The sequence below is a fragment of the Astyanax mexicanus genome, unplaced genomic scaffold, assembly GCF_023375975.1.
Source record: "Astyanax mexicanus isolate ESR-SI-001 unplaced genomic scaffold, AstMex3_surface scaffold_34, whole genome shotgun sequence".
NCBI lineage: Eukaryota > Metazoa > Chordata > Actinopteri > Characiformes > Acestrorhamphidae > Astyanax > Astyanax mexicanus.
The window spans coordinates 1,472,501-1,484,277 of record NW_026040044.1 but is presented as its reverse complement, the minus strand read 5'-3'; the positions used below and the strand labels follow the sequence as shown (position 1 = coordinate 1,484,277).

The 11,777-nt window shown below is 38.1% G+C and overlaps 1 protein-coding gene across 1 annotated transcript; it reads right to left on the bottom strand.

The window, feature by feature from the left end:
- Window positions 1-964: 964 nt before the first annotated feature.
- On the bottom strand, window positions 965-10,457 carry LOC125790079 (E3 ubiquitin-protein ligase RING2-A-like). The gene is made up of 7 exons (XM_049473184.1): window positions 10,159-10,457; window positions 8,237-8,322; window positions 7,914-8,074; window positions 6,638-6,853; window positions 5,546-5,848; window positions 4,278-4,509; window positions 965-3,264 (listed from the first exon to the last, which is right to left on the bottom strand). The coding sequence occupies exons 2-7, from the start codon at window positions 8,312-8,314 to the stop codon at window positions 3,115-3,117; spliced, it is 1,140 nt and encodes a 379-aa protein (XP_049329141.1). The 5' UTR covers window positions 8,315-8,322; window positions 10,159-10,457; the 3' UTR covers window positions 965-3,114.
- Between the last annotated feature and the right edge of the window lie 1,320 nt (window positions 10,458-11,777).

The following is an 11,777-nucleotide window of genomic DNA, read 5'->3' as shown; positions in this document are numbered from 1 at the left end:
TTCTTCTACATCTATTTTATTGTATATTGTATTTGCAGTATTTGTTATACTGCACTGTATGTCATCACTGTCTCATGAACATCTCCAAATTGGCTGCTTTTATAAGAAAATAGAAATGTCACATTTTTATAAAATTACATCACAGTGCTGATGAAGCACAATCTAACGATACATTATACTTAAACACCGTGTAAAATGGGTAGAAGCAGAAGCATACGCAGACTTACTTTTAATTATTATGCATGTATTGCCCCTGCACACCAATGTTTTAATGAATAAATGATAAAAATTACCTGAAAAACTGTTTTACATTGACTTCCATTGAAAATTGAGAGTTTTATGTTCTGCAAAGTTGCTGTTTTGGAGACACCATATATACTAAGCATACTGTGCATATATGGTCATTTATCATATGGTATCTTGTAAATAATCTAATTACAGTACTGCATAAAAGGCAAATATTAAATTGGTATTAAAAGTATCTCCATTCGTTACTCTGTAGGTAGAAGTATAGATGCTAGAGTTTAATCAAACACTTCTGTAGAAGCTTTTTACTCGTAAGAAGTTTTGAAACCAGTACTTTTACACTTTTAAAGTGTAAAAGTAAAAGCTACTTTTTAAAATGTAAGGAGTAAAAATTGTAAGTTCCGATAATTGTGAAAATGTAAAAGTAATTACTTTATTAAAGTATAGATAACCTACATTTCTACTTAAGTAAAGTAACAAAGTAATTGTCGTGCTACATCATCCCACCTTAAAACTTCCTTTTTTACCAATTTCCTAATTAATCGATTCTTTTAAATGGTTGCTAATGACACGTGATCAGATATTTTGGTATTTGGGTTAATTTAGTTTCTGAATGATATTTAAAAAAGTCAAATGAAACATTTCTATACCTACAGATATAATATAACCTGTAGAATAACAGTAAGATGAATAAATCAGACTCTGGAGGAGATTTTTTTTTTTAATATATAACAAACAAAATATTTAAACTTTACACTGCATTTCTTTCTCATCATGTATATAAATCTAACTCATTTGCATAAACCCATTTATTTCCAAACCAACAATATTATATATATATATATATAAATATGTAAATATCATTAAGAATCTAATTAATGCTACAAAATCTGTACAGCAGGGTAGAAGGTGGTAATTATAATGTTCTACGCTGAGTCGAGGTTTGGGAATGTAAGCTGTGCAAGCTGTGAGGTGTTATCTTGTGAGTGAGGTCAGGTGAATTATGGGAGTTGTAGTTCCTGTCCCATGACATTACCGCTGTAATACACTGATAATGATTTGATCATTAATCAGGTTGATTTATAAAATTTAGTGATGATTTTAAAATAAAGTCGTCTCCAGACTGCAGGAACTCTCCGTTTGTGTTTTGATGATGTGTATAGAGTATTTGATTTGATGTTATTTATATATGTGATGGTTTATTTCACAAAGCAGGACTATTTTAGTAAGCTAAACATGCCATAAACGAGTTTAAAGCAAATATGGCGTTTCTTGATTGACTTGATTAATTGATTTATCGATCCCAGAAGGACTACAAGACAGATTCAGAGCTGCCGATTTTCTTCTGAACAAGTCAGCACTAAGCTCCAGCTCAGCTCCTGGCAAGGGTTTTAACACTGCCTTTGACCCCGCCCACTTTCCAAGCTATTCCCCAGTCCTTTTGCCACACCCCCGGTTGCCAGGTATAGAACACAATAACAGGCAAACCCATTTTCAACATCATTCTAAAAAGCCCCATGGGCAGATTACAGACTGAAACAGCGTTCAATATCAGCAATGCCTTCGATAAATGGAGACACTTAGATCCCAGAAGGACTACAAGACAGATTCAGAGCTGCTGATTTTCTCCAGAACAGGTTAGCGCTAAGCTTCTGTTCAGCTCATGGCAAGGCCTTTAACACTGCCTTAGACCCTGCCCACTGTCCCTGGCCATTGCCCAGTCCTATTGCCACACCCCGGGTTGCCAGGTACAATAGAGGGCAAACCCATTCTCAACATCCTTTTAAAAGCTCCATAAGCAGAGACAACGTAAAATGCCAGTAAATATCAGCAATGAGTCAGTTGGAGACACTTAGATCCCAGAAGGACTACAAGACAGTCTCAGAGTTTCTGATTTGACCGCAGGTTGCCAGGTCTAGAACACAGTAACAGGCAAACACAGTCTGCACATCCATCTAAAAAGACCCATAAGCAGATACAGACTAAAACACCAGTAAATGTCGGCAATGCCTTTCCTAGATGGAGACACTTAGATCCCAGAAGGACTACAAGACACATTCAAAGCTGCTGATTTTCTCCAGAACAGGTTGATGCTGAGCTTCAGTCCTGCCTTTGTTATGGAGTAAAAAACTGCTTTTGACCCCGCCCACTTTACAGCCCATTCCCCAGTTTTAAAGCCACCCCCCGGGTTGCCAGGTGTAGAACATAAAAGCAGGCAAACCCATTTTCAACATCCTTCTAAAAAGCCCCATAAGCAGATACAGACTGAAACACCAGTAATATTCAGCAATGCCTTTGATTGATGGAGACATTTAGATCCCAGAAGGACTACAAGACAGATTCAGACCTATTGCCACACCCCGGGTAGCCAGGTATAGAACACAAAAGCGAGTAAACCCACTCTCAACATCCTTTTAAAAAGCTTTACGATCAGAGACAGAGTAAAATGGCAGTAAACAAACATCGGCAATGCCTTTGACAGATGGAGACACTTAAATCCCAGAAGGACTACAAGACATATTTAGAGCTGCTGATTTGAGCCCAGGTTGCCAGGTAAAATGGTGGGATAAATAATCTGGGAAGCATCACATACGACAGTCGGTCACCGCTAGTAGTGCCGTTTTAAAACTGGTAAATCATTTAAAATCATTTTAATGATGTTTTTAATGTAATAAAATGAGCTGTTAAAAGTCCTGCTTTGTGAAATAAACCACTTAAACCACCTGCTAAACCACACCAGTAAACTCCGCCCACTCCAGTCTATAGGTCCATCACAGTAATTCAGCAGTGCTAACACATGCTGACGCTGTGGGGGAAGTTCACGGTGTGGTCGGCTGGTTCTGATGCGGGTGGTTGTTCAGGTGTGTATCAGGGTTGAGAGGGTCCGGTCGGGGGGGATTTGGGAGGGTCCTGCTGCTGCTGCTGTTCTTTGGTGGGGGCGTAATAAAGCTCCAGAGGTTTGGTCACCTTCCAGTACTTCTCATTCACCAGCTCCAGCGTCAGAGAGCCGTTCAGCGTCTGTTCAATCAGAAAAAGAAAATGTTTTTTTAAGAATTAAAGTTTTGTTTACTTCGGCACCCCCCCTCCCAGCAGCAAGACCTGGAAAATATAAACATTTAAGCTTTTTTTTAATAATAACAACTCTTAACCTGATATTGGTGGCTGATAATGTGTGTAATAATGCATATTTTCGAACCGCTGGGCTTTATTTATTTGTGGCAATGTGTTTTTGTCTGCGTCGCCTATTGGAGACATGGTGTTTGGTTTGTAAGCGCTGCATTGTTGCTAGGTCACCTGTATGTGGCGGAGTAATACATGGAGAGCTACGGTTACAGTGCATTACTGGCTGATAGCGGCACTCGGAGAACTCCTCTCAGCCAATCATATTGCAGGGTTGGAACTAACTGTTGTATAATTGCATTTAAACTGTCAGAAAACTCCCCAAAACACATTGTTCTAAAAGCTATAATGACTATAATAAAGTTAAACTATTAAAATGTTAATGTTGATAATATAATTTGGGATTTTGCTCTAGGCTGTTCTCTAGTGTTTCAGCTGCATATATGCTGATTATAAATAAATGTATTTTAGTAGAATAAAGTAAATATATTAAAAATATTAAGCTTTAGTTGGACTGTTGGAGTTTATCTGGAGTTCTCTTAAGTCTTTGAACGGATCATCTTCATACTAGGCTACATACATCTGCTATGTTCTTACTGGAGTGTGAGGTGTGCAGGTGTGATGGATCACAGTATAAACCAATAGGGAGTGGGAATGGTATATGTTAATACTTCTCTACATCCAATCAGAATCAGATTCACTCTCTCTGGATGGAGAGATTTATCTGGATAGGGGTTTTATTGAACGATGAGAAGCCGGAATGAAAACCAGCTGAAATGAAATAGGAGTAACGAGGCTGTTTTTAGTAAAATGTAAGGAGTAGAAAGTTCAGATAATTGTGTTTATTGTATATTATGGGATGTGTGAGTGTGTATTATGGTGTGTGTGTGTGTGTGTGTGTGTGTGCTTACGGAGAACTGTCCCTCGGCGGTGGTGATGTAGATGGTGTACTGTTTCTCGCTGATGTTCTGCAGGCTCCGCCCCCCTCCCTCCTCCCTCGGCCCCGCCTCCTCCTCCTCCTCTGGCCGCTGTGTGCGAGGGGGCGTGTCCTGCTGCTGCTGCTGCTGCTGCTCCAGGGCGATGCGCAGGGCCAGGTATTTGGACAGGTGGTCCACTGTAGCGTTAGCGGTGGTCTTTACGTACCTGAGGAACAGGTAGATCACAGTAACCCTCATTTACAGCAGAACCATCCAGTCTGATTCACTTCTACAGGAAATGATTCAGTGATTTATAACGTCTAAAACTCAGCAGTGACTCAGTGATTCAAAGATTCAAATCATTCAGTAAATTCTATAAGTTCTGTAATTTATTAGAAAGTGATTCAGTGAATTGAAAAACATTCAGTTCTTCAGAAAATGATTCAGTGATTCATAAATTCTTAGATATTAAAGTTGTAGGACATCCTGTAGACAGATGTTTTACTTTCAGCAGGATAATGCTTGTCCACTTACAGCAAATTATCTCAGGAACATTTCCACCAGATAAATCTTAAATTTATTAGAAAGTGATTCAGAGAATTTAAAAACATTAGTTTTTTTTTTTCTTTAGGAAAATGAATAACTAATTCATAAAATCTTTTTTTTTAGTAAATGATTTAGTGAATCATAAAATTGTGAATTTAAAAACATTTACTTTTTTAGGAAAATAATTAGGTGAATCATAAAATCTTAAATTAAAAAATATTCAGCTTTTTTTCAGGAAATGATTCATTGAAACCTAAAATTGTGAATTTAGAAACATTTCGTTTTTCTCAGAAAAATTTTTTTTTGAATTAATACATTTTAAAATATTCTGTTTTTTTCAGTGAATCATAAAATCAAACATTAAAAAAAAAATTCTGAAATTGATTCAGCAAAACACAAAATTGTGAATTTAAAAACAAAGTTCTTCTGGGAATAATTCAATGAATCACAAATTCTTAGATAAAAAAAAAGTAGTTGTAATAATTCAGTAAATTTCTTAAAAGTTCTTTAATAAAACAAACTCTTAGCTAAATTAAAATATTGTATTTGTTTTATGAATATTGAATATTAACTTTAGACAATGGTTTCATGAATCATAAACCCCACATTTATTTAAAAGTGATTCAGTAGATACTAAAATGGATAAATATGTAATAAAACAAAAATAAAAGACTTAAACGTGAATAATTGCTGTGTTTTAATGTATGAACTCTGACCTGGTCTGGCTGTAGTTCTCCGTGTCGGTCAGTAGGGGGTGTGGGTGGAACACCAGCTCTATCTCGGAGGCGGAGCTTTGGCCCGGGGGGCGGGGGGTCCCTGCCTCGGCCTCGGATTCGTCGGACCCTCGCCGCCTCTTGCTGCGACTCGGCCCCGCCTCGGGGGTGTGGCTGGAGGGGGCGGAGTTCATGTGTGAGGGGGCGGAGTCGTGTGAGACGTGTGATCGGGAGTCTGCGTTATCTTCTCCTCCGCTTAAGGTGGTGTTATCACTCTCCTGCTGCGGCTTCCGTACTCGCTGCGGCCTGAACACACACACACATTACATTAACACACACACACACTGTCGATACACACACTCGATACATTACACTCAACACAAACATGACTGAACACGGGATTAAAGATAATCAGTTACACTGTTACTCCTCCTAATCACCCTAAAGTTATATTTTAATATATAACGATACTTTGAGCAAGACGATATATGTGAATAAAAGTTTTTATTTTTTTTTTACTTTTTATCCAATCAGAACAGTGGGTTTGAAAAACACTTCCTTTTAGTAGGCGGGGTTAAAACAACATGCAAAATGAGTCACTCTCTGACACCAATCTTTACATGTAGACTTTTAATAAAAAAATGAATACTGTGTTTTTAAAAATCAATATACTATTGTCAAAGATACAATATTTAGATAATTCCCTAGTTAACCCTTTTCCAGCAACTTGGAATGGGTTCTGTTCTGGTTTGTGCACCAAATTATGAACCTTTCTGCGCATTTCCACCAACAAAAACAGATTCTGCAACCCAAAAAGTTTTTATCCCAGCTGAAACCGTAATATTATTAGGTTACTCAACGTTAATCAAGAGCTGCTGTGTGCAACTTAATCCTCTGTTGATGACATGTTCTGTGATGTATCAAGATTTCCACTAAAACTGGGACTCTACTAAACAGAACCAGCTCCAGGACCAGTTTTTTGTGTAATTGTGGTGGAAAAGGGTGAACCATGCAGTCTGGTACACAGCTTTCTATAACATGTTAATGTAAATTATAGAAAAGGTCAGTTTTTGGTGATGTACAGGTGTGTATTACTTGTGTAAGGCCTGCATGCGGAGCCCCTCCTCGATGCTGGTGCTGAGGGCGGTCTTGTTGTGCAGGCGGCTGAGCTGCTCCAGGACCCGGTCCTGATGAGCCTCGTACTCGTCTCGACTCGGGTAGATCTTAGAGATCAGAGCGTCGAAGTTCGGATCCCTCCTGAGAGAACGCTTCGATACCAGCTTTTTCCTACAGGTGGGACATTCCTTATTACTGCAGAGAGACAACAGGAAGTCCTTACTGTGGAACCACGAATTATTTATAAACTGTAAATCAAAACAACTGCACAACAACGTGAGGAGGCCTGGCTTGGTTTGGCTTGGACTGGCTTTGGTTGGTTTGGTTTGGTTTGGTTTGGTTTGGTTTGGTTTGGTTTGGGTTGGCTTGACTTGGCTTGGCTTGACTTGGCTTTGGCTTTGGCTTGGCTTTAGTTGGCTTGGCTTGGCTTTAGTTGGCTTGGCTTTAGTTGGCTTGGCTTGGCTTTAGTTGGTCTTGGCTTGGCTTGACTTTAGTTGGCTTGGCTTTAGTTGGCTTGGCTTGGCTTTAGTTGGCTTGGCTTTAGTTGGCTTGGCTTGGCTTTAGTTGGCTTGGCTTGGCTTTGGTTTAGGCTTTGGTTTGGTTTCGTTTGGCTTGGCTTTAGTTGGTTTGGCTTGGCTTTAGTTGGCTTGGCTTGGCTTTAGTTGGCTTGGCTTGGCTTTAGTTGGCTTGGCTTTAGTTGGCTTGGCTTGGCTTGGTGTGGCTTGGCTTGGGGTTGGCTTTAGTTGGCTTGGTTTGACTTTAGTTGGCTTGGCTTGGCTTTAGTTGGTCTTGGCTTGGCTTGGCTTTAGTTGGCTTGGCTTTAGTTGGCTTGGCTTGGCTTTAGTTGGCTTGGCTTGGCTTTAGTTGGCTTGGCTTGGCTTTAGTTGGTTTGGCTTGGCTTTAGTTGGCTTGGCTTGGCTTTAGTTGGCTTGGCTTGGCTTTAGTTGGCTTGGCTTGGTTTGACTTTAGTTGGCTTGGCTTGGCTTTAGTTGGTCTTGGCTTTAGTTGGTCTTGGCTTTAGTTGGCTTGGCTTTAGTTGGCTTGGCTTGGCTTGGCTTTAGTTGGCTTGGCTTGGCTTTAGTTGGCTTGGCTTGGCTTTAGTTGGCTTGGCTTGGCTTTAGTTGGTTTGGCTTGGCTTTAGTTGGCTTGGCTTGAATTGGCTTTAGTTGGCTTGGCTTGGTTTGGCTTGGGGTTTGTGAGAGTGAGATAGTATGTAATAGTGTATAAGTGTGTGTAAGAGTGTATTGTATCTCACCCTGATCTGAGAGCAGTAACGATACAGTCGGAGCAGAAGCGGTGGAGGCACTCTTTGGTGGTCATGGTGTTCTTCAGCATGTCGAGGCAGATGGGGCACATCAGTTCACTGTGGAGACTCCGGGGGGACACAGCGATCTCTGTACTGTCCACTATCGCCTCCTGCAGGAGGAGCAGGACATCACACACTTACTCACTCATATATTACAGTATAATACAGTAACCAGGCACACCTGATATTTACTCAGTTCAGCATTTTAAATAGAGAAAATACAGAGTTTCTCTGGGGTGGAGGATGTGGTCTGTATGTAAGGGGGACGGTACCTGAGGAGTTCGGTGTAGCTCATATAAACTCAGCTCCCAGCTCTTACTGGGCATCTGAATACTGAGCGGATTTGCCATCACAGTGCCTGAAAACACACACACACACACACACACACACACACACACACACTTAATACAAACAATAAAACACAATACATCAACATCTCTTTTATACAGCTTTTATAAGATTTCACTTAAAATGTTGAGTTTCATTAATTTTACCAAATTAAAAACCTCTGGAATATAATCAAGAGGAAGATGGATGATCATAAACCATCAAACCACCAAACTGAACTGCTTGAATTATTACACCAGGAGTAAAGCAGCATAAAGTTATCCAAAAGCAGTGTGTAAGACTGGTGGAGGAGAACATGATGACAAGATGCATGAAAAAAACTGTGATTAAAAACCAGGATTATTCCACCAAATATTGATTATTTCTGAACTCTTAAAACTTTATGAATATGAACTTGTTTTCTTTGCATTATTTGAGGTCTGAAAGCTCTGCATCTTTTTTTGTTATTTCAGACATTTCTCATTTTCTGTAAATAAATGCTCTAAATGAGAATATTTATATTTGGAATTTGGGAGAAATGTTGTCTGTAGTTTAAAGAATAAAACAACAATGTTCATTTTACTCAAATATAAACCTATAAATAGCAAACTCAGAGAAACTTCATTTTTTACAGAGCTGTAGATATCAGACCTGAATACACAAAACATTATTGTATTTATCTGCTCCAGTGAGTCCTATTCTATTGGCAATGCTTCTCTAATACAGAAATTACACAGCCAGGTGCAGATCTTCACTAGTAATCTAGTCCAATCCTGTTTTTTCTGATCTCTATGTGGTTGGACTGTGGGAGGAAACCCATGCTGACACGAGGAGAACATGGAAACTCCACTCAGAATGGGACTTGAACCCAACACCCCAGCGCCAGGAGGCATACGTGCTAACCACTAAGCCACCATGTCACCCAAATACAGCTTTGATGGTCTTTCACTGAACCAGAAACACACTTTACTAACAGGTGAACCAGCTCTTGAGTTTGGTGATGTTTGGAGATGTTTCGTGGTGTTGGCTGTCCAGGAGGGTCTTGATGGTCATGGAGGTCAACCAGCTCTATACCCCCGTACCCACACCTGTAGTTGGCATGGTACTGGTTGTGCAGGTAAACCCACTTATAGAGCAGCTAAACCACCAAACTCAACCTGAATCATTACATATAAAATAATAATGATCTAAACATTTTATAAACTGTAATAAAATACACAGAGCACTGCAGCACATGCAGTTCTTAATACTGTTATTCCCAGATAGATAGATAGATCATAAAAGAGTGAAAGTTAGAGACAAACAAAGTTTAAGATAAATAAAGAGAGACATAGTGAGGAAGAGAGAGAGGGATAAAAAGAGAGAGAGAGGGATTTAGAGAGAGATAAACAGATAAAGAGAGAGGGATAGGGAGGAATAAAGAGGGATTGAGAGGAAAAAGAAAGAGACAAAAAGAGGGATAACGAGAAAGTGATAAAGAGAGACAGAAAAGGAGATGGATACAGAGAAAGAGGGAGAGGGATAAACAGTAACAGAGAAAGATAAAAAAATGAGAGAGAGGGAAAAGAAAGAAGGATAAAAAGAGAAAAAGAGAGAGGGATAGAGAGAAAGAGATAAAGAGAGAGTGAGGGAGAGAGATAGGGATAAAGAGAGAGATAGAGACAGAGTAAGGGATAAAGAAAATGTGAGAAAGAGATAGATAAATAGAGAGAGAGAGAGAGAGATTAGAACAGTAACAGGGAAAGAGAAAGAGTTAGAGAGAGGGAAAAAGAAAGAGGAATAAAGAGAGAAAGGGAAATAGAGAGTTAGAGACAGAGAGGAATAGAGAGAGAGGTATAAAGAGAGAGAGATAGAGAGATGTATTTACAGGTGATGAAGCTCCAGTCTGAGTGTAGATCAGCTCCTCGGTATGAATATTAATATGAATATTAATATTTAGGTGAATCTCGGGTTTGTTGTTGTTTTGGTTGTAAAGTTCCTTCTTTTCCCGGATGTTATTTTCCTTCAGACTTTCCCAGACTTCCTGTAGCGCTCAGCTGATTCCTGCTCATCAGCGACTACTGGCGGCCACGCGCGGTACTGCAACACTCCACTGCCCTGCTGTACAATAATATACTACTATACTAAACAGGTGTGAAAAGTAACTTTACTCATTACTCTGTAGGTTTAAATTACTTCTGTATTAAAGTTAAAATATCACCTCAAGCTTTTTACTCTTTAAATAAAAGTGTAAAAGAACTGGATTTAAAACTACTTAAGTATAAATTAAGTAAAAAAAAAAAGCCATAATGAGTATAATGTTAGAATATTAAAATGTTAATGTTGATAATATAATTTGGGATTTTGCACTCGGCTGTTCTCTAGTGTTTCAGCTGCATATATGCTGGTTATAAATGAATGTATTTTAGTAGAATGTAAATATATTAAAGTTAAAGTTTAGTTAGACTGTTGGAGTTTATCTGGAGTTCTCTTGAGTCTCTGCACGGATCATCTTCATAGGTGTGATGGATCACAGTATAAACCAATAGGGAGTGGGAATGGTGTATGTTTATACTTCTCTACATCCAATCACAATCAGATTCACTCTATCTGGATGGAGAGATTTATCTGGATAGGGGTTTTGATGCGAAATGGGAATAAAAACTAGCTAAAATGAGTAATGAGGCTGTTTTTAGTAGAAAGTTCAGATAATTGTGTGAAAATGTAAAATAATTACTGCAGTAAAGTATATGTGCTTTTACATTATTGATCAAATTTCTAGATCTAAATGCTAAAATACTTGTTGAAATTGTTGTTTTGTTATTTATGCTACATTTAGATTTTAATCTTAAAATATTTGCAGTCGTGTACTCACAATAAGAAAAAAACATTATCACTGAATTTACTTTTAAAGTACTTATCAGATTAAAGTATCAGATCTTATGTTTTTTAAAGGGGTTTAACACCAGTTTATTAAATCACTGCTGTCACTTTTATCTCCAAATTATAGTTTATAGTCTGTCTGAATGTTTTAAGTTCCTTTTTGCTTATTTTAATTCTACTGTGTTGATTTATTTGGACTGTTTATGTGTATTTGGCACATTTGTTGCTATTGGTGGCAGCTGATGGTACTACAGTTATAATATACTGTCAGTATGATATACTGAACTTAGTGATTAAACCTTAAATCTTCATAAGAGTAATAATATAGAAAATAGCCATTTATTACCATTTATCATAAAACTATAAATAACATTAAAAACATATCAACACATCAAGCATTTTAAAAATAATACTCTTTATTTAAGTAACACTTTTATGCAACAAAACAAATATAAAATAATGATGAAGTAAGAAATAAAATGTAAAAAAAAAAACTGTACACACACTGCTTAAGCAACAAGAAATTATACATATAAATCGACACGCAACAACTTAAAATTAAAATAAACCCAAATAAACATTAATAAAGTCAGTGATCATTGAGAGTATCTACCTGTAATTAAC